Source organism: Dermacentor variabilis, chromosome 5 (genome assembly GCF_050947875.1).
Source record: "Dermacentor variabilis isolate Ectoservices chromosome 5, ASM5094787v1, whole genome shotgun sequence".
Classification (NCBI taxonomy): Eukaryota; Metazoa; Arthropoda; class Arachnida; order Ixodida; family Ixodidae; genus Dermacentor; species Dermacentor variabilis.
The window spans coordinates 80,694,234-80,718,009 of record NC_134572.1 but is presented as its reverse complement, the minus strand read 5'-3'; the positions used below and the strand labels follow the sequence as shown (position 1 = coordinate 80,718,009).

The following is a 23,776-nucleotide window of genomic DNA, read 5'->3' as shown; positions in this document are numbered from 1 at the left end:
TGATCTCAACGTCATTTGCTTTTATAATATGAGAGGCATTTGCACATTTCCTTAACTGAAATCACTACATAGTGAGCATGAACACTTTAATTCGTGCTTGCAACCTCATAATCAAAAACTATTTTGCTGTTTGTGGCTACCTGAAAAAAGGGGTCCTGATACTCAGATATGTAGTAGTGCATGAAATGGAAGACCAGTGCAGTGATGTTAAAGGTTTTTTACTAACTGCTTACACGAGGGGAGCAAAGAGTTCAGGCCTTTTATCCATAACATGCAGAATACGTTCTCTGCTCCTCATAAGCTCTTGTGATCCCCACTGAATTTTGTTGAGTTAACATCCTAATTGTATTAATTTCTTCATGCTTACATGCAGTGCAAATTACGAGAACAAAATTTCTTATTTTAATGCAGCGAATGCGCTCTTTCTTAACGGGAAATTCCTTCTTGAAAGCATTTTCCTGCTGAACCTCGGTTAACCATGTCAGACGGGTTTGACTATGTTGAGCAACTCATGTGATAAGAATCGCTTGAACTCGAATATTCTTCACTCTGTTCGCAACAAAAGTCTTCATTTTTTTTCTAGGCTTCAATCATTCCCCTCAAACACCAGTGATAAATGGAACCAAAACGACGTGTAATAGGCACCTGCAAGTTCTTTGTAGTGATATCAGTTGGGCTACTCTCGCAGTTCCAAGAAGTTCTAGTTGCGAAAATTTCAGCATTTTCACAGCTGCTAGTTAGTTTGGCCAAAAGTTAGTTTGACACATTTGGTGGCTGTATTCGTTAGCTTAACCATGTTAGTGGAAGGAATCGTGTTTTCAACTTCTATGTGGCAATACTATTGAGTTTGATAGACAAACGGACTCTAGGTAGCCCTTTACAGATTACGGTTCTGCTTTGAAGTTGTTATTGACGGTGTATTGTTCTACGACAGTGTTATTTAAGCTTTTGCAAAGCTGACTATCTCCTATTAAAGGAGCAGCATTAATGTTTTGTAGCTCCCAGTCAGCTTGAGGAAACAGCAACATAATGTCATGCCATTCATAACTTTCAAGCAGCTCAGGCTCATCCCTGTTTTCTCGTCAAGTGATTCCTTTGATAAAGGCCTTAAATACAAAATTATTCTGGAACGTGATGACAACTGTATCAGTTCTTCAGGTACAGAAGCCAGTAGGTGCCATATTCATTCCCCAAACCGACTATATGGTATATGCTGTCATTCCTCAGTTTTGAGCTGCACTGCCTACGAATTCTAGGGAAAATATGCCAGATGCATCCCGTAATGCACTTCAGGGTGACATTTGGGGATTTCATCATATAAATGGCGTTGGCCTGCGTATCCATTGGCACAAATTGTGTGATTGTATTATGTGTGCGCTGTGGCAAATAATTAAATTGTTAATTAGTATTTGTTAAAGTGTAAATTAGGCACTGTGTACTGTCTTATCCAAGCATTACCCGTCTTGAAGTTTAGATTTGCAATGAAAATTAGATAATCGGCATAAGATGAATACTACCGAATTTATTGATATATTTGGAAAAAAATCTACGTAGCCTATTTTACATGTAAAAATGCGCATTGGTCAGTGAACTTTTAAAGTATACTTTTTATCATACTTCTGAGCAAGAGGCAGCGGCCGCATCGCCATGGATACTAGTCGAAAACAAAGCGCTGCAATGGCGGCAATGCAAATTCAGACGGAAGTGTGAAAGGAGGTTTATTTTCTGTGTCTTTAGGCATTCTCCAAACTTCCGAATGTGTTTTAACACGTGTGCAAGTGCCGCGGCATATTCTGCTCCTGAATTTTGTATGAATGTTCCTTCGACTGGGGCAACGCTTGTCCACTGCGTCTGGTTTCTAATCTATGACTGCGCCAGGTAAGAAATGCACCGAGAAACCTGCAAAATTCGTATTGTAAACCTGTTTAATGAAGCGAGGATGCTTCGCAAAATCTGCGCATACCTTTAAGTGTGGCCAAGAAAACGACTGCTTTACGACGTGCGCATACAAGACAATTGGTAAGGCTGACAGACGACTGCGTTCCTGGGGACATCCTGACGAGTACTATGCTTCTGCAGCTGTTACAGATACGAATATGCGCTTTCCATAAGTTCTCCCATGCGATTTGAGCACCTGAGAATAATTGTCGTCAAGCTCCGCTTAACTACAACACTCCTACCGTTTCTTTTTTCTATTGAATGGACTTTACGGAGTTTCCACACTCAAGTAAGTACTTGGATCAATAGTGTGCCTACTTCGTTTGTGAGCTCATGTGCTAGATATCTGTACTCTGTTTCTACTTGTGAGACTGGCAGGTGTACGGAAGACTAGCTAGACGGTTCCATAACCTCTAGATTAAACTATAACGCAGTGGATTGCTAAGAGTTATTTTAGAGGATTAAACCGTGTGGATTCTTTATTTGTCATGCATTACGTTGTAGCGACCGCCCGTCACTTCGCCTTGCCTTGCCGTGGGGGGTCATTGCTCCTTGCTCCGGAAATCCAGTTTACCTCGCCTTGCCTTGCCGTGGGGGTCATTGCCCCCTGTTCTTTCTTGGAACCGAGGTGGGGGCCCGACTGGAGTGCCACCACTGCCACTAGGCAAACTTGCTTTTACTTTTGAATAAAGCCAGTCGACTCTCCGTTCTCAACCTGTCAAGACGTGTATTCCTTGCCACCGCTAAACCTAGCTCCCAACAAGTGGTGACCCAGGACATTTACGTTTTCTTCGACGAACTTACCATGGACGACGCTGCTCCTGCTCCTGCTGACACAGACGATGCGAAGATTACGTCGCCTGTCGTCGCCGCAGAGCTTCAGCTACTGAATATTCTCCGAGTTTGGTTTATGCAAGTAGAGGCCCGTTTTCAACTCCGGTGCATCACTTCAAAGACAGCAATGTAACTGCACGTCATCGCCGCGCTACCCTCCGACATCGCCGATGCCATGGATGACTTGCTGGCGGGTACGCCTTCGGCCACAGCATGCGACTACCTGAAAAGCACGGTTCTGCAGCGCATCGAGCCATCACAACAGAGTAGGCTCCAGCCGCTCCTCTCCGAGGAACTCGACAACCAACGACCGTCACAACTCCTGCACCGGTTGCGTCAGTTACTGGGTGCGCAATCCGCAAACGAGAGCCAGCTTCCAATTCCAAATGTTCTTGCAACGCCTCCCACAGTCCCCACGCATGGCACTGGGTGTTCCGACAAGACGGGTCTCTACCGGCTAGCTGCACTCGCTGACCGCATATGTGACTGCTCGTCTGCGGCACAACTACCTATCGCCGCTGACAGGATCTCAGAGCCAGGAGGCCGACTCTCGCGCCTGAAGGAAACAGTCAACCACTTTACCTGACGACGGGTGGCAACGCTGGCGACCAACTTCGACGCAACCATTTGCCTTCACAGCCTCGCAGTGCACTTAGACTCACCGCGCCAGTTGTGCTGGTACTACCGTCGCTTTCGCGAACAAACAAGTCGCTGCACTCAGCCCTGTTCGTGGACGGGAAACGCACCGGCCAGTTGCTAACGGTGGCATGCGAAATCGGCCCTTGAGCAAGCCGCCTATTCTTCGTAGTCGATTGCATCACCGGCACTCGCCTCCTCGTCGACACTGGATCCGAGCTCTCTATCGTTCCCGCCACGGCCGCAGATCGTCAACGCGGCAAGTCCACACCCACGCTGCACGCAGTGAACAACACCGTCATCGCGTCGTATGGGCTCCGGTCACTGACGCTAGACATCGGGCTCTGTCGCTTGCACACATGGGTGTTTGTGATCGCCGACGTTAGCTTTGCCATACTGGGAGAGGACTTCCTCAGCCATGTAAACCTATACGTGAGTGTTCGCGATCGGCGCCTAAAGAATAACGCCACATATTTCGATGTACTTGACTTGCAGTCCAACCTCACCTTATTCGGCATCTGTACGTTTCGGCCGGTCTCAACGCACGACAAAATACTTGCTGAGTACCCGCAACTCACGAAGCCCCGAAACGATGTGCTGCCCGTTAAACACAAGGTGGCGCATCATATCACCACCACCGGCCCACATGTCGCCGCCCGGCTACTGAGGCTCGCCGGACGGAGATTGGAAGTCGCCCTCCGTGAGTTCGAACACGTTTCAGCTCGGCGTTATTCGTCCTTCCTCTTGCAGTTGGTCTTCAGCTCTGCGTCTGGCCCCAAAGCAGGACAGTAGCGACTGGTGGCCTTGAGGTGACTACCGAGCTTTGAATGCCGTCACTACTACGGATGAATATCCCCTTCTCTAAATACATGACTTTGATGCCCGTCTTGCAGGAACCAAAATATACAGCAAGGTCAGTTTGATTAGCGCGTACCACCAAATTCCTCACGAACCCAGCGACACTCCGAATACAGCAATCACTACTCCATTTGGCCTATTTGAGTTCGTCCGTATGCCTTATGATATTGCTACGGAACAGTGTTTACAATGAGGAAGAGGCGAGCAGTGAGAAGATGACGACGACGATTAGAGGATAGCGCGGGCTGTTGCCTCTTGGCCAAGTGCGGTTTATTCCCTTGTAAATATACTTGTATATAGCTTTTCGTCTGCGTCTTCCTACGCAACAATGTGAAGAATGCGGCACAAACCTTTCAAAGGTTCATGGACGCGGTTACGCGCGGACTCCCGTTCATTTTCGTCTACCTTAACGACATTCTCGTTGCATGTCGCACAGACGAAGAGCACAAAGAGCACCTTCGCCTTCTATATGAATGTTTGGATGAACACGACCTTGTCCTAAAGCCCCAGAAATGCATTTTTGGAGTTGAAGCCCTGGTTTTGCTTGGCCAACGCACCCCCCCCCCCTCCCCAATAAAACAATGGCAACTTCTTACTGTGTTCATAAACTTACCTAAATCCGGTAATACTGTTGACAAAATAAAGTAAAACAATAAAACTCATACTGACTCTTCTAGCATAGTAAATAGTTTCAGTGACTACTTCTATAACATGTGCAGGAGTCGTCATGTGATCGCTACTTATCCCATTTATCGCTGCAATCATTCTTCTTTTTTTGCTTTTCCGTAACTGCAGATGAGGTATGCTCTGTGGTATTAGCTGTAAAGAATACTAGCCCTGGCTTAAATAACGTTTCTGTATTTCATCTAAAACTTGTTGCACCGCTCATTTCTGATACTTTGTATTATAGTTAATAATATTTTCAAATGCGGTATTTTCCTCACTACTCTTAAAAGGGCTAAGATTATTCCTGTACATAAAAAGGTGATAAAACGGAGGTGTTTATTAATCGACGAGAGAATAGAAATAGGGCGATAGTTGAAGTTGTTGAGAAGTTATTTTGCAAGCACCTAAATATTTACATAAAAAAATTTTATTTGTTACAGTATTCTCAATTTGGTTTTCGCGCTGGCATTTCGACTAACTTAGCTTTAATATCCCTAGCCGACTACATCCGTCACTCGATTGATACGGGTAACTTCGTTGGTTCGGTATTTTCGGACTTCACTAAATCTTTTGATGCGATTAATCATAACGTACATTTTACTAAGCTAGAAGCCCTGAGAATTAGCGGTGCAATAATAAAACTACTAAAAGGTTACCTGCATGGTAGAGAAGAAAAAGTTTTTTTCTGGAGGTGCTTATTCTGATACTAAAGTTATTAACCAAGGTGTACCACGAGGCTCCATACTAGGTCCCTTACTGTTCTCCATTTATATTAATGATTTACCTACGTCTTAAATCTGCACATTGTGTACTATACGCAGACAATATTACTGCCTCGTTGCATGACAAATCTTTAACAACAATAATCCTTAAACTAAAGAATGAGCTTGAACATATTGTTGCATGGTGTTCTTCAAATCATTTGATTATCAATCCTACCAAAACTAAATTCTTGATTTTTCGATCTAGCCGAAGAATGCTACCTGGCTTGCCTCAGATAACCCTAGATGGTCATCACATTCCAGTCTCCGACTGTGTATGATTTTTGGGGATCAAATTAGATTCGAGCCTAAAGTTTTCTCAACACATTGCCTTCATTAAGCAAAAGTGTACCTTCGGTATTAGATAATTAATCAAATCAAGAGCGTATTTCCCCAAAGACGCATTATTAACATTATAATTTGCTTTCATTCATAGTCCCATTAATTACGGCATTGTTTCCTGGGGAAGCATATATTACTGTCATATCTCGTATATTCAGCACTTACAAAACCAAGCAATACGCATTATCGACAACAGTGGGTTTTTCATGAGTGCTACCCTATTACTTTGTGAAAATAACATCCTTGTTGTAACGGACTTGTTCAACTGTCACCTAATAGTTATGTTTTATAATTTACTTACTAAACAGCTTTCATAGGAATTCATAATTCCAGGTGCCTCATCAATAATAATAATACCAGGTTTGCACGTAACTCCAATTTCCTACTGCCTATTGTTCATTCTAATTGTTGAAAAATGACGTCATCAATCGCTGCTATAAGACTGTGGAATGTATAAAACTGTGGAATGCGCCCACACATGAGACTGTGCGTGGCACATGTGTTATCACGGTTTACGTTGCGTGTGGCAATCTTTCACAGGCGGTGGCCCAAAGCGTATGTGTTCTCCAAAGGAACATCTGTGACGTCGCAAACAGACACTTTGTTAAGTAGAACATGCAGTTGGGCTAATTGGTGTATGGTTGCTTACAACACGTTTAGCGCGAAGCAAAGACCACACATACAGACTCACGGGATGAGCGATACATAACTTTTTTTTATTACATGACACCTGTACAGGAACATAGTGTCACAAAGAAACAAATTATCGTTTTATCGATGAACCGGATGTCAAATTCATTCAGTGCTGTGGCGAGAGAGGTTCGGTGGGCGCTATAAATCGAACACACCGGTTTATGGAAATCGTTCTTTTGGAAAGAGAGATAGAGAGAGAATAAACTTCATCCAAAAGAGCTCATGAACATAGTCAGCTCTTCTGCTCTGCATTGAGTGATCCCTTGAGTCCCGGAGCCCAGCGGCCTTGGCTGCCCTTCTCGCTCGGTCGACCAGGCTAAGCTGGTCCGTCGAGTCGGAGCTGGACAGCGCTGCCTCCCATTGCCGTGTGGTGGGTTGTGTTGTGGGTGTGAGAAACCTCGGGAACAGCAAACTGCTACTACCTAACCTTCACTGGACAATCGCGCGTTTGCGGCGTAATGAAATATAATGCTCGAGACTTGCGGGCCGAGGTGCTTTCAAGGTTGAGGTGCGCTTGTCTTCCGCGAATTCTGAAAGAGCATCCGTTCCTTCCGTCCGTGCTTTAAAACCACCATTGGTCTTGTTATGCGCCGTACTCAACGCTTTCCCTTTCCATTCTTTCTCTTTGCAAAACGAATCTATTTTTTTTTGCATTTTTCTTCCACTTTGTGGCTGCTGGCTGCTGTCTTTCTGTGTAGGCGCGGGCTCATTACCCAATACAACTTAAGCGCACGTTGCTTATTAGGAGTTTACCCCAGTGTACGGCAGGGGCCTACGCTAAAGGGTAGAAAATATCCTCCAACACCACGGTTGAGGTGTAAATAATCGAGTGACACAGTTAACCATGTCGCGGTCTTTCTGTTCCGACAACCATTTGCCTCTTAGTGGAGCGTTCGAATTATACGTGTATGCCAACTGTTGTTGTTGGTGTGCTTTGAAAACATGGCACGTGCCCACAATAAGGGATAGGCCGAGGATCGGATAGTTTTTTACGCTCAGTCAATAGCTAATAATAAATCAGGCAATAAAAAGGAGTGACTGCAGATAAAAAGAGTTTTCCGTAATTGAAGGAGATTATATAAATGGCCGGTAAAATAAAAAAAAATGAGAAGGTTGTTACAGTATTTAGGATGATAGCAATTTAGAAGAACTAGAGTGGGAATTGTAGGGAAAGTAGGGATTAGGATCGCGTGTGTCTTGTTGCTGTGATGAAAGCACTCACTGCGTCAAAAACGTAGCTGTGGCTAGAATCCAGTACCGAAGTGCAGAAGTAGGGTAATATTTCAGCACTTAAATTCATGTTTACCAGGCGGTGCTTCAAGTATTTTTCCTTTGCAATGTAAACCGAAGGCGGAGTGAAAAAGAATAGTGATCAATAATTTCCATTTCCTGGTAGAAATGGCGTAAAGGCGATGTCAGCAGTATTTCCTGGTAGAAATGGTGTAAAGGCGATATCACCAGTCCACTACCTTTGTAAATATACGTTTAGCGGGGGAACACGGGAACGTAACCTGGAAATTATAATCTCTAATTGTCCTGTTGGATACCACTGACTTTTTCCAGATAAACTTGAAGTGTTTAAATTACGTCCAGGTTGTTATTGATTCGATGGAATCTCCACGTATTGAAAATTTCCGACACCTAATCACTGCGATGCATGCCGATACTGGGAGAATGATGATGGTGAACCTCTGTCATGGCTCGCAGCCACTAAGCGGGATAGGCGAAGAATCGGGTGGCAGGAAGTAGCGCAAGAAAATTCTTTTTTTTTTTGAAAACGAGGAACGCGAGGTAAAACAAAAAAAAAAACTGAGGAAGATATTGGAATAACTAGACTAGTATGCGAGCGAGCAGTAAGACCAACTGAAGGGTGAATTTTCAGAGACGTTACAATACAGGAGAGAACAAATACAATGCTAATAATGAATTTGGAGAAACCAGTTCAGTGAAATCAATGCTGATCTGATAGGTAGAATAAAACTAGAATAATTAGCAGGATAATTGACAGTGCTCGTCTTTCTCTTCTTCTCATTTATAGAACAGTTTCATTGATAGGACAGTGGAAAGTTTCTGACGGCGCCACTAATCTCATTGTGAAGGTGTCATTCGATGTTGACTTCCAGATACGTGCCTGTGCACGATGCCTATCTGTAAGGCTGCGCCGTGAGAGCTGCACAGACCTAGCAAACTTTTAAGGGCGCGCCTTGACCGTTGGCTCAGCTTTATTATGTCAACCCAATTAATGTACACGGTAGAGGCATTCACAAAAATTTGCCTTTAATTTCTCTTCCTTCTCCTTGTGTAGAGCAGGATGTCATCGGTCGTGTGCACGAATATCTCTGCCTGCCAATAAAGGTGCTCTCTCTCTCTCTCTCTCTCTCTCTCGCGCTCGTCTTTGCCAATGCAACAGATTTTCGTAAGGCGGTGAGAATATACCCACGGCCTAAAGTGATATATATATATATATATATATATATATATATATATATATATATATATATATATATAGTCCTAACCATCTCTTTCCGGACAAGTGTCCTTGTTGCTACTTTCCTGAACGAAGTTCTAACTTTTCTTGCAGAAACGGGCTCTTAGCACTCCCCCTTCCCAGGGGTTTGGTAAATAAGAGGTTCAGTAAATAAACAAGAAAAAGTTATTTTGTCAGATTTCATTGCCATTAATGAAAGTCAGATTGAGTAAAGAAAATATTTCTTTATTTAGTCATTTATTTTATATAGAACAATGCTGCAGACACTACTGGGTCCAGGATGAGAGAATTAATAGTGCAATACAAGGAACATAATTTGCACCCGCATTCAGAAAACAAACAAATCCCATTCCAATTCCGAACGTACGACATTAGTAATTCGTTGTACAGAATGAGTACCGATTAGTAATGACCTTGGTAGAGTGTTTCATTCACCTATGAAGCAGGGAAAAGAAGGCAAGTAAAACATTATAAAGGTCAAGAAAAAGCAAACTAGGTGGGGGGGGGGGGGGGTGGAGGGAGGCTGAGCTAAAGTACACCTCCTGTCTTTCGTTCTTGTTTTCCATATTTTCCCTGCATTCATTCTGAGCTGGGCTGATGTCAAAACAACGTTATGCAATTGAAATATCAACTCGCCCAAATAGTCACCTTTGTGAGTTTCTTTTCTTTTGTATTAGCCATAGACGCTGCTTCAAAGCTAGCGTCTTTGAAGCAGCGTTTTTTTTGTTTTATGCCCCCGACTGTTTTATGCCCCCGACCTGTGGTCTGGTAACAATATGCGCGTACTATTTCACAAACGGGACATTGTTGACGAATTTTGTGATCATTTCGTACGCTGCCTCCGGCTGATCGTACGGCACGGTGTGACCTCCATTTCGCACTAGAACCAACGTACAATTTCTGACGTGCTTGGAGTAGCCGTACACACATTCATCGTCGCTCGAACGCCAAATTTTCTTCTCGGCTTTCGACCATTCCTTGGACCCCGACCATTTCAGGGAGTACATGAGGGCTTCTGTCGCAGGGTACGAGACGATGATGTCCAGGGGGCCGCTGTAGATGAGTACCTTGTGAGAATAAGCAAAGAAGAAGTGGGGAGAGGAAGGGGAGAGAAAAGCAAAAGAAGTTCAGATTTCGAAAGCACGTATTTTAATTGTTTACTTCCTCATAAGAGAGCGGTCTTACGGACTTACGAACATTCTTGTTCGTAGGAACGTTTAGTCATTAGTTAATTCATGAGTTACAATAGGCCTTCACTCACTCACTGGAGCTTTTCTCTATCTAGAAAGAATTCACTATTAAGCTACCAGATGCGCACCTGTTAACACAAAACGTGACACAATTGACGCCCGTCTCTTTTAGATTGTAATTCTTCCATGACAGCAGCTGTCTAGTGCTGGCGAAAAAATACCAGAGCCGTGCCATTTTGAGACGCTGTGGAGGCATGGACAGCGTGATCACGTGACGGCGTGAAAGAAAATAAATGTGGGACATGCCGCAAGGATGACCAAGAGCCGTAGTGCACATTGTATCGATAAGAGCTAGCCAAGGACTGGCTTTGCAGGCTTGGAGAAAATTAAATTTTTGAATTCTGTCATGCACTTTCGGGTATCTGCGTAGCTTAGGCAAGTCCGCTGTTCGGTAGCACAGAGAGCCGTGGAACTTTCGCACATACGAATCAGGTCCTCCACGCGGGCTTCCTCCCGAATATTAAGTCAGTCAGTCATGATAACATTAAAACATTAGCATTAACAGTCTGTTATAACACTGAAACTCAGTTGCCTAAAGAAAGAATAACTACTATAGAAGAAGTACGACAGCGTTTACGAGAAAGAAGATCAGTCTAAAGGGCTCAATTCGTGCGCAGAAAATGTCTACAGGGGAGTACCTTGTAGGAGTTGTCTAACAGCAAAGTCAAGTTGTCTCGAACAGACCGCATCAGGTCCTTGGTGAAGTAGACTGCCACATTCAAGGCCGCTTTGTTGAAAGGCGTTGACCCAACGTGAATGGCTTGGCGCACCATGGGTGTTTTGACGAAGCTTGTGTAGCGGCTGTGCGATTCGGGTTTTTCTGTGAGCAGGTAGTTGTAGCCGTATTTGTAGCCAGTGACATTGCCTAAGTACGAAGGATATCCCGTGACGACGCCCAAAACAGTTGAGTAAGCCAGTGAAGTGGCTTCCATGTAGTTTTCTTCACGTATAAGATCCGCTATGTGGTCGCAGTCTTGTTGCATGTGGTTTGCCTGGTACCTGTCCAGGAGCCCGACGTAGTACAAGAAGTCACCGTAGAGAAGCATGGTGATGGGATCGATCATGCCATTGCCAATTGCAATGCCTTTGAGGTTGATCGGCACACGAAGCTTTCCTTTGGACTTATGGAGGGCAGCGCCAATGGAAGGTATATATTTTCCTGCGAAGAGAATACGCGTGTCAGGAGTTCACAAAGTCGCTCAGTGATAGCTCAGCCCGACGGTAATGTAATCAGTGCATAATGATCATGGTGCTAATTAATCATGATGAGATATTATGTGGGAGCAGCTTTGAGTACTGGCAGCCGTTGGCACAGGGAGAATGTTAAAAAACCTTACGAATAAACAAGAACTGCTCAGGAAAATTGGTGCATTTTGGTTCAAAGAGGGGAAAAAAAGCGGTAGAAGGTGACACTGACCGGCGACAGGGGGAAGGCGTTTGAATAAGACGATATTACCGGGGTCCTTAAATACTTTAGAAAAAAAAAACTATTGAAGGACACTGAAGTTACGATGACTGTATTGATTAAGCTTTTCTGTTTTTTGGACATGTATTATTGTCGGCTGCTACCGTCATCTCACGTTCCCGTTGCGGTTTCCCGTGTCCAATAATATTGCCCAACGCGTGAGCATCACGACCTAATAGCGCCAGTTACGGGCGAACGCTTGCCGTTGGATTGCGGAAGCTGCAAATGCACTTCCTATGTTACTCCATGACGTGAACGTCACCCGAGGTTCGAAAATACAAAGCTGATGCATCAGTGTGCGTTTTTAGCTTGTAACATAAAAAAAAAACTTAATACCATAACGATGTGCTAGATGCGCGAGAACTGCAGATGATGGAGCTGTCCCATGTGTACACCGGGGAATCAACGGCGCCTTTGAAATCTTCGCCGGCGTGCGTTGCTCCACGTTGGAGATACCGGCGAATTGCGAAGCCCAGTATCCAGTGTCCAGTGCCATGCCGGCTCAGGGTCGCGCGCTGGATATTGGAGCGCTGGGCAGGCGTGGCATCCGGTAAGGTGCTGAGCACTGGTGCGAAAAATAGCTCTAAATCGAGAAATACGCGGTACTAGGATACCGTATATGTTTATTTTACCTTTATTTCTTTATACCGTATATTTTTATTTTACCTAACCTTTAATCTATTATTTTTAGTACACTAGGGAAAGGGGAAGCGCACGGATCGCCTCAGCTTTGTTATCGGTACGGTACAATCGTTCAGGAGCAGGTTTCCTGGGGTTCATTCGAACGCGTCTGAGTGACTTCTGGGTTTAGTGTCGACTCAACAACACCACTACAACGACGACAACTCGCAGTAATCGGTTGCATACAAACTACTAAGGAATGAGGCGTTATATGCGTCTGCATACTTTCGTTCAAGGCTACAGCTATCTGTCCAGTCAAGAGGGAAATGCAAAAAACGAAAGTGATCTTCAGCGTCACATATGCAAGCATAAACGTGGCAGTTCGCGTACCTTTATTCCAAGATGCAACAGGAAATAAGCTTTTATGACCCAAGATATAGCGTTATTTAGGAAAAGAGACTCGTATCTACCGATGACATATTCTGCGCAGTCTATACTCCTTGCGTACTGCAATCAGCGTGGCACAAACGCAACCAGCGCAGCTTCCAGTGCGAACCAGCGAACTGCAGTGAGAACCAGCGCCTGTACAGCACAAACTAGTGCGCCCCAGCGTCATGGTAGTGAAACCAGCGGCTCGTCCAGTGTGACCCAGCTCTTGTCCAGTGTTCTCACCGGTGTCCCAGTGACTCCCAGCGAGCGCCAGCGTCCCCAGTGCGATCCAGCCAAAAAAGCGCGCTGGTTTCCCACTGGACAGACCTCTGTGATTAGCTGCCCACTTGGGTGTATGCACAAAGTCTTAGCCCTCTCCCCCTTCGTTGTCATTATGATCAATAATCAAACTCTTTCAAGCCAGCACTCACCAGCGTACGATTCCCCAGAAAGGTAGAAATCATTGGAGGAGTAGTTACTAAACAGCGTGAAGAACTGTTGCAGCATCTCAATCATGTCCCGGCTTACGTCCGACTGGTTGCGCGCGTATCCCTTTTCGCTCTGTGTGAAGCTGAAGCCGGTGCCCACCGGGTTGTCCACGTACAGAACCGATATGGTGCGCGTCCACGTGATTGGACGCAGCTGCGCGGCACCGTTCTCGTCCACAAAGTAAGGACCGTGCTCGACGAAGAGCCCAAAAAGAGAAGACGTCCCGGGTCCACCTTGAAGCCACAACGACACGGGTGCACTCTCGGGGCTTTCCTGCGAGGAAACAAAAAAAAAGAAAGCACGCAGACGCAACACAATGTCGGAATATATATGACGTGAAGCTTGTCTTGGTTAACGAGGTAGCAGCAGCAGCGCATGACACGAGCGCACCCTCGCCTCCCGTAGCTGTTGGCAACTTCACGTCGCGAAGAGGAAGGTGATGCATGTTGCTTGTCAAGAGAAGAATGTTGATGAGAGGTGTGTGAAGTGAGCAGTAAGACACATATCTGAATACATTTAGGGCTTCTCTACCTTTTCTACCACGGTGGCACATCAGTTCTTGGGGATTGGCTAGGAACGAGCCCACACGCAGTGGCGATACCCAATTGCACTTACCCAGTGCCGAAGGTGTCCGAACCCCGCATGCCCAGTGGTGCGCACCTAGTGACCCAGACTGTCTGCTAGGCCAGGCCATAGCCAGCAGTACGCTTTCTATTCGGGTGCCTACCCATTGGCCACGGTCGTCTACTCGGCGAAACAGCGGCCAGAGCATACGCAGTGGCCAAAGTTGTCTATATACGAGTACATTCACAAATATCCGGTGAGGAAGCAACGACGAAGCCAAACCCTGGGAAAAAGGTAGAGATAGCGTCACTTAAAAAAATTCCGAGCTTTGTTTCTGCAAGCTGCAAATGAACCATTGCAGGTGTTATCTATGTGTATTTTCCCACGTGCCCCCTTTCGTCACACCGCTGTGCACCACTTGTGATGCTGGTTGCCCAAATGCTTAATGCAGCAGCTACCAGCAACTTTGAGCTTCAGGAGTCGCATGGCCTGGTACGTTTTCACAATGCCCGCTACTCTAGAGACTGTATATAATGCGTGTTTTTTTGGTTGGGGCTTTCTCTGGCGGCCTTCGTGGTATTGGATTGTAGCTGCAGGCGGATTTCGCCTGGTGATCGACGCCGGCAATTTTTCTTCTTGAGTGTGTCTTGCAATGCCACCGGTGTGCGTCACCACAATTCCAGCACGCCAGTGCCTGTTAGGAATGCAAGAATGAGGCGCGAAGCACTCTGTCACGCCTTCCCTCCTGGTATGATTGCCTGGACGCTGGACACTGTCATCATTCTCAGCGATGAGATTGCGGAGTGCCCGCAGTTCGCTTCATTACGGGGCAAAGATGTCGCAGTGCATGCGTTATCCGATGTCATGATGTGTTGGTAGGTTGTGTGCCGATGCAGATGCACTATGCACTCAAAATGCAGATGAAGGGGGGTCTGACCGTGCGCATGATCTTTTTATTTATTTGTAATTTCTTATAACGCAGGTTACATTTTATCGTGTTTCTCTAACTTTTTTGCGGTTAACTTGTACGAACGTGGTGTTCATGCAGGCTGCCACCTATATAAACTCTATAAAATATAATGATGAAGTGGCTTGCTGACCAGAGCGTTCATTTCTTAAATTGTTGAGAAGCCAGCATTAAAGAAAGATAGACGCAGCATGCTTTTCGTGTGAAGATATTGATATTGATAAGATATGTGAATCCTTTAGGCGTAAATTTAATGAAAAAAAATACGCGTTTCAGAGAGAATTGATTCCAAGAGAAGAAATCGTTTCAAAGAGAAATGTTTGCAAGAAAACTGATGTAAATATCAGTGTTTTGTGCTGGAGACATTTCCTTGAAAGACGCATCCAGCGAGCTCAGGCAAACACTATGCTATTACAACTTCATATTACCGCAATCGATAAAGACCAGTACACGTATGCACAAGTACCTCAAGCGCTAGCACTGTTCGCAACAAAATTTCAGCCGATCCTTATGCTGGACACATTATTATCGAAGGCGGCTGTCCAGTAGCAAAGAACACTTACTAACTAAAAGGGTAGTGAAATCGGCCCCAGAACTGTGAATTTGTGCCTCATTTACCATGGCAGGGAAGAACCAGAAGAAGAGGTTGCTGCCCAACTCCTTGTTGACGGTAATGAATCCTGAGTAGCTGAGCACATCTGGAACACTGCCAATCTTGCCTACTCTGCTTTTATGCAAGGCTTCTTGATACTTTCCAGATTCAATGAGAGGCGTCAGGAAGAGCGGCTCTCCCACATCGTCGCCTTGACTTGTGATGTCACCTGCATCATACGAAACAATATCATGATCTCATATTCGCTCGTGTCATCAATTCGCTTGGGTACGGATTTGCGAAAGTTGTGTATGCGAATATCCACGGTTCTTCACTTGGCTATATTAATGAGCTCTGGATGGAAGATGTTGACTGTCGAAACGCCGCAGCTGCCGCTACGAGTGCGGTTAAAGGGACACTAAAGGAAAATATTAGGCCGAGCTAGATCGAAAAATTATTCGTCTAGAAGTTTACCATTGTTTTCTCTCTGCCAATATAGCACTTTGTTTCGTAGAAAATCGCTGCCGAGGGTACCGCTGCTGCTCCTAAATAGTAACCGTCCGCTCCAAAACTGGTGAGATGACATAATCTCCACCTGACCTCCACCTGGCCGCTTTCGACGAATCAGTCATTCCTGACGTCAAGTGAAAGCTACCATAATTCTTAACAGGTAGCGCCACTACAATTTTCAATTTTCGTCATTTTATCAAAAACAAAAAATATTTTCTCGCTACAAATGATGAATTCGTTATAACAGAAACCTAATTGTTCAACCTAGCTCGACTTATTAATTTCCTTCAGTGTCCCTATAACAGCTGTCAGTATTCGATGAAAATAAAATTTTCGCACTATTGGACAGCAAGAAGCGACGTTTACGGATATATATATATGAAAGGGAAAATTGTCACCCACCCGTATGTAGCACGAAGCTACGAAGGAAACCCGCACGGGATCCTCAGAAAGAAAGCTTTGCAGTTGAAGAAAAATTCGTCCTGAACTAGGAATCGAACACGGGACCAACGCCTTTTCGGGGCGGTCTCTGTCATTTGAGCTAACCAAGAGGTTATCAGATCGCATCGCGAGGGCGAATTTATCGGCAACTCGAAACACAGGGACACTGAATGTAGCAGTTTTACTCAGCGGAAGCCCACAACGGGGAGTAAGCTTTATGAAATGGAAAATTGTCATCCATCCGTATGTATCTGCGTTTACATGCGGGTGGATGACAATATTTCGTTCTTCGACATTGCGGGCTTCCGCCGAACTGATTTGCCATGCGTACAAATAGTGGGTAAGCACGCCATATAAAGTGCAGCTGTTTATCTTAGTCGACTAGAGTCGATGACCGTAAAATGTTCGATACATGGTCATGGGTGAGCTTCATCTGGGTACATGGGTGCAACACGAATAAGAAACGCGTGGGCGGGCGGACAAGCGTTTCTGACGCTTGTGCTATGGAAAAGCATGTACTTAAAATTATTTTTTTCCATTACTCGGAGAGAACCGTCGCTAGGGATTTCGACGCGGCCTAAGCGTCGTGAGCCTCCCCAGCGTCTCAAGCCTTCACGTGGTGGCACACACGCATCTAAACTACGTAGTCTGTGAGTCTCCCCTACGGAGATAGTGACTGCGGGGCTATGTTACATACGCTGCATTTGCAGACGCGTCTACTCGCTATGGGATGGAAGCTCACTACTTTCGTCGTAACAAAATCTGTTGAAAGTGAACAAAAGCAAAAGTGCCTCCTTTCTTAGTATTCCCGCGACAGCACTGTTCGCACATCCTGTTGTGCGGCTTCGTGCAGCTTGCCATGACAAGTGCCGTGCGTAGGCATTCACGTCAAACACGAACGTTGACTTTCAAAAGTCTAATTCAAAATTTTGTCGGGGAATTGATTCTTCGTCAGTTTTCGCAACATTTTACGCTTTCGTTAGAACATTAATTTATTATGGTTTAGCATTTAAGGTCAGAACATTGGTCGGCACCAATTAAACTAATAAGAGACAATTTGTGGAGTGAACACTATCGTTCATAGCTTTCAAAAGCAATTGTGCTGTAATGCGCACAGGATGGCTGTACATGCCGTGAGTTCTTTGGTTGGAAATTGTTAAAAACGAAGGTAGCTTCTATATGTTTTTTTGGACTTCTGCCTACTGTTGTCCTTAATGCAAACAATAAGCGCCTTCTATGGTTGCTAGAAGGCACGGTTAATGTTTTCCTTACCTCCTCTTTCAGCTTTACTGCCATCACTTCGCGATGCCTCTTGGTACCTGAAAAGAACAAGTGCCTTATAGGTGGTTATATCAAGAACTCTTTGTTTTGAGTGCATTTTGACTGTATTTTGTGTATTTCTTTCTACATAGGCGGTCAGCAGACCTTCGCCACAAGGGCACCATATTGCGCCACTACGTTGGCTTTCTTTAACCTTACTTTTTGCTATATCTTTTATTACTGACCAAACTGTTAGAACGCTCTTTAATGGCAACGTTGTTAAGTTGAATGACTAAAATTCTAAAGTTTTACGCGCTGAAACCACGATATGATAATGAGGCGCGCTGTAGAGAGGGACTCCGGATTAATTTCCACCACATGAAGATCTTTAATGCTTGCCCAATGCGCGATACGCGGGTGTTTTTTGCATTTCGCCCCCATCGAAATAGAGCCGCCGCAGCAGGGATTTCATCCCGCGCGCCCTGGCTTAGCAGTGCAACGCGGGTATAAGGTGAATGACATGTGAAGATCGTGGTAGCTGGCCAGAGCCATTTGCGAAAATGAAGACCCGCAGCGTAAGTCGCATTTCAGCCAAGCACACTGCATTTGTATGTAAAGCAGGCCTGTTATCAGGAATGAAAAAGAAAGGCCCAGAATAAAATTTACCGTGAATGCTTTCTTTACTTCGCAGATGCCATTAATTATTTAGCAGTGCTTCTAAAGCAACCTTGAGAGTAAATTGCTGCACGTTAATACCAGGAAGATCTAAGATAATAAATGGAACAGGGGTAGGTAGATCACTGTGGATCCTGCTATCTCGTACCGCCCTTTTCTATTCGTTATTTTTTTTTAAAAGAACTGTTTCATGTATACCGCAAGTGTTGTACTTGAATTTTGTGTATACTTGAAAACAACCGACTATTGGGCTTACGGTGGTAAGGACTCATTTCACGTCATGCGATATTTCGACCATGCTGCCATTTACCGTTGTGAAAGGCAGCCGATATTGTTGGGCCGACATATTGCAATCAATCAATCAATCAATCAATCAATCAATCAATCAATCAATCAATCAATCAATCAATCAATCAATCAATCAATCAATCAATCAATCAATCAATCAATCAATCAATCAATCAATGATAAATAAATAAATAAATAAATAATATTTGTGCTAAATAAGACAGAAATTAGCTCGCAACGAATGCATAATACTGAAATTTTGTCATTTGTGCGTCAATGGCTGTACAGTATCTGTTTTCGGTAAGCTGAAACGGCAAAAAAAAAAAAAAGATTAAAAAGCGCGACGAGTAAGTACGGAGGCCTATTATTTAGGGCTGCATTCTGATGTGTAGTGGTAAATTATAAATTGCACCCTTATATATTTAAATATATGTTAAATGTATCTATAATGCAATTCGCATTCTTAGGCTACTTCACCCACTTCCCGGTAATCTTGTCTGAATATATATTTAGACACGCGCGGACTTCGTAGTGACACCGGTAGATGCCGCAGCGTGCTTAGCGAGAAGCTCGAGAGAGGAGCTCGCCTGCAGCACGTGATCCATTCATGACGCGTTTCGGTTGTGGCAATACGGTGTATCGCTGCATGCTTTACTACTAATCGCATTAACGTCGACAGTCATTCTCAGATGGCTTCTCCCGCAATTTATTTTCGTCTTATTTTCATACTATCTCAGGGACCTACATGCCAGTCTTGAATGTTCTGACAACTTTTGCTTAATATAAACTTTACATCTATCCAATTCTCAGCAGCTGTGCTGGGTACGAATGCTTGTCGTACGTAGCAAAAGAACAAAGAAAGTTACAGTGAGCATAAACTAAAAATTAGCAGATAAATAGGTGGATAGACATGTAACGGTAACGAACAAAACATTAACGTCAGTAACAAATGCAGATGCTAACCAATAGAGCATGTCAGAGTAGAGAAGCAGATGGTACTTTAACTACAGTACGTTTTCCAATGCGAGGGCTGGCCTTTTCTGCATTACATTCACTAGGGAAAAAAATTTGGAGGACGTCTAAGCTTCACCTTTAAGAGTGGAGCGCGATAACATTCGAATACCCCTGACTGCTTCTCGCGCTTCCCGGCTACTGCAGCTCATGTAACCGTAATGTTTACCGGGAAATGCTGGCGGCGAACGCTATGCACAAAGGCGAGCGGGCAAACTTTCTGGTACAAACGCGGCCTCTTGCTTGGGCCACAGATGTGCGGAGGCGAGCGTCATCTGGATAGTGTCGCTGCAAGGAACCGAGCGCAGCGCACCGCCCTATGAATGGCATAAAGGCTGGAAAAGTGGTTTATGTTTGTATTTCGGCTTAACAGAATGACGTTTTCGGGTATATTCAAGTTACAGTCCGACGTTATTAGGTCTGTAGGTTGTGTTTAGGTTGTACTTTAGGCTTTTTCTGGCATATATTGCTTCGAGGAATTGAATTATTTAAGTAACGCCTCTGCACCACGCGGAGGGCCTGCCTGGTTGTAGTTCTGAATGCTGCCTGGTTGTAGTTCGGAATCCGACGAAAGACGCCGACACCGGAATTTTTTTTTTGTTACGCGGGGCCCTTAACGCTGTCGCATTAAAGATGTGTCAACACAGTGCCCAGAAAACACGCCGCACAATCTGCACTGTTCAGCAGGACATATAATGTCGCACAGAAACAGATTGTGCGGCTTCTAACCTACATCACGCGCACCAACTGTGAAAGACGTGGTAGACATATCACTCGAGTGTATTTCCTTCCTCTGCATCTTACTATACGACAGAAGCAACAGATTGCCTCGTGAGACGATGTAAAAGGGTGGCGCAATACAAATTGCGATCAACTCTCAATGCTACTTGTGAGCAATATTCTAGTTGCTTTACGCTGTTTGTTATACATACTGAAGAGTAGAATAGGAAACGGAACACAGATATAAGGACAGATACTTGTTCTCTGTGTTTCAGCACGCATAACGAAGAAACAGGATGTGCATCTATGTTGTGCAAAACAGTTGGCACGACGCTAACATAACATTTCACAGTAAAATGCAGCGACCAGAGCATTGTAGCAGTGCCCGCTTCGGACATGAAATAAATGAAAGATAATAAAGACAAACGACGGTTATAGCAAAGACGAAAACAAGATGCCCCGAAACGACGTTTGTATAATTATTCTTAGAAAAGTGGGGCGAGAGACAATACTGGCAATACATTTATAGCAGTTAACAAGCGTTGTTGATACAAAAACAGGTACTTGAAATATTGAAAAGTAGTAATATTTCAGAATGTACTGAATGATGGAATGCCATTTTCTCGTAAAACCTAGTCGCACTGCTCTTGTCGTTCGAAGTTAAGCGCTTTGGCAGCTCTTTAGAAGTCTAAAAGCTGGCACAAGACCCTCGAGGGCTGCAGGAGGTTAGAATTTCTGATGCACTCAGTGCTAAAACACTTCCGCAGAGTGTCGTTTATGACGGTCATCGAAAGTAGTTGTCGAAACATCACTTTCGCGGTGTGTCTGATACTTACAGCGTTATTGACAAGAAACAAAGACTTACCCATGCTGGCCGTTTGCGTAGACGCAAGGTGGGGAAATGATGCCGCACAGCAGAAGCAGGAGTACAGGTCTCATCCTGACAACGAGTGGCATGCAGAAAACGGAATTGACTGAGTGAATATAATTTCGTCTCGAGCGGAAGGTTAATATACAGGGGAAAAATTCCAAGTACGACAATAAATCATCCACCCCTGGTTTGGCTTTTTATTTTTCATGTTATTCGGCATTTCTTTCGAGTAGTTTTCATCATTCATAGCGCTTTTGCTCATATAGGAGTGAAATGTAGCATCAGGAAGCATATGCTTCCAACGTGTACTCCGGGTCCAAGGCTAGATCTAAAACCATGTACGAAGAACAAAAATGAGTGTGCATTTTACTTGACAAGTTCACCTATGCACAAAGGTTTTCGGGGAAACTTTTGACACGTTTCTTAACAAGCAGCGTCTGTATTGTCTCTTACACACACACACACACACACACACACACACACACACACACACACACACACACACACAAACACACACACACACACCTTAGGAGGACAACAAATATACCAAGTACAACATATGAGAAATTAATTTTACTTGCTAATTGAATTAAAGAAATGATAAATTAATGGGAATAGAAATTGATGAAGAACCAACTTGCCACAGGTGGGGAATGATCTCACATCCTTCGCATTACGCGTGCGATGCTCCACCGATTGAGCTATACCGCGGCGCCGTTTTCCATTCCATTTTCTGGGGTATTTATGTTTTACTACTAGAACTAACCCTGGGAGTGTTAGCCAGCGCCACCAGTCACAAACCATGGTGGCGGATGTGGAACATCCGTTCTGCCGCAGGCGTCACGAATACGTGGTATTTTTGGATTAAGTAAGTTGGTCAATAAATCCACACGTGCTACATGAGGGCATCAATGTTATGTAACATTGATGCCCCTCGTTATATAACGAACGAGAAAACCCTCGTTATTTAACGAACGAGAAGAAAGAAAACCGAGGGGCCCGATATTTATTAATCACACCATAAGAAGTCAACAAACAAAGACATCAAGGACAGCATAGGGGAAATTACTTTTACTTATTAGTTGAATTAAAGAAATGACAAAAAAACTTGCCGCAAGTGGGGAACGATCCAACGCCCGTATAAGGTCCCACGTCTTCGCATTACGTGGGACTCTATATGGACATGGAGTCGTTCCCCACATGCGGCAAGTTGTTTTTTAATGCATCATCATTTCCATTGCTTTATCGTTTCTTTAATCCAATTGGTCCAACTAGACCAAGAAGCCCACTTGCTGGGCGGACTGATGAGGAACAGGATGTTCACTGTAGTGACCCCGCGGTGGCCGCACAAGATGTGGTCACCCAAGCTTGTGCCACCGGTCCGGTAGAATTTGTAGTGTGTTTAGTTTCCTCTGCGCTCAACCCTGCAAGGACGAATATGTCGTGGTTGCTACTGTAGTGCGTTTGTAAGCATGGTTGACTTGTGTGGCCTACTTGTCCACGTGCAGTATGTGTTGTGAATAAAGCGTTACTCTTCGTTATGGTTTCGAATGGGTTGGTCCTGTATTTTCGTTGCTCCCGCACCTCATTAAAACTACTCGTAATTACAGTGTCCCGACAAGGTCTCCAGAGACGCGCAGTGAGTTTGGCTGCAAATGCCAACGGACGAATGCACCGTCTAGCGCCACTCAATCGGCTGCAATGACAGCTGACTAAAACATTTATGCTGTGCGAATGGTTTCGCACAGCATACTAGTATCGTAGACGGGTTTTTCTGGCATTTGTTTATTTTTTTACTTCAAGAAACTAGGTTATACCGAAGAACAATAAATTAAGTTTAGTGTTTACTAACAACGGCGAAACAAAGGACAAGAAATAAAACATACCTGCCAAAGAGATAACAGAAAGCAAAAAAACAGTTGCAAGAAGTATGTAACCGCAGGAAGTGTTAGGCGATGTCAAACGCACGAAAGACCTCTCTTTATAAAATCGGTAATAACTTAGAAAAAGAAACACACTGCTGCACATAGATGCCACAACACGCCTAATAAAGATGTTATTATGCCAAGTTACCGATGAGGAAAAAAAAAACCAGCTGAGTTCAGCGAGTTTTTTGGTGCTAACCTTATTTATTGCGATATTTTCCGTAAAGGTATCGAAACAACGCGTCAATACTTAATAATGTGCATTTTATCAGCAAAATAAGGTTTATTTCAGGATGAGAGGATATTCTTGAATTTTTATTAACAGCACTTCAGTCTGCAAGCGCTTTCGCCAAATAGAACTTCTTCAAGAGTTCGGTCAAGATTAGATAGAAAAGTTTTTTTTTTTTTGGCAGAAACTAACCAGCGTACCGCCTAAAAATTCCAAGCAGTTGAGCCTATGATTGCGTAAGTGAATCAAGAGG

General features: G+C 44.3%; 1 protein-coding gene across 1 annotated transcript; it reads right to left on the bottom strand.

Annotated features, from left to right (window-relative positions):
• Nucleotides 1-10,001: 10,001 nt before the first annotated feature.
• LOC142582092 (putative serine carboxypeptidase CPVL) lies at nucleotides 10,002-21,437 on the bottom strand. The gene is made up of 6 exons (XM_075691502.1): nucleotides 21,364-21,437; nucleotides 17,817-17,863; nucleotides 15,620-15,822; nucleotides 13,413-13,743; nucleotides 11,105-11,625; nucleotides 10,002-10,283 (listed from the first exon to the last, which is right to left on the bottom strand). Exons 1-6 carry the CDS (start codon nucleotides 21,435-21,437, stop codon nucleotides 10,002-10,004), a joined length of 1,458 nt encoding a protein of 485 aa, XP_075547617.1.
• Nucleotides 21,438-23,776: the final 2,339 nt, after the last annotated feature.

What these genes read in the sequence shown, in the direction of transcription:
- LOC142582092 (XM_075691502.1), bottom strand. Translation starts at nt 21,437, where the DNA reads ATGAGACCTGTACTCCTGCTTCTGCTGTGCGGCATCATTTCCCCACCT. An exon ending in TACGCAAACGGCCAGCATGG is followed by an intron (nt 17,864 to 21,363) that starts GTAAGTCTTTGT and finishes TGTTCTTTTCAG; the next exon opens with GTACCAAGAGGCATCGCGAA. An exon ending in TTCTGGGGAATCGTACGCTG is followed by an intron (nt 11,626 to 13,412) that starts GTGAGTGCTGGC and finishes TTCTCTTCGCAG; the next exon opens with GAAAATATATACCTTCCATT.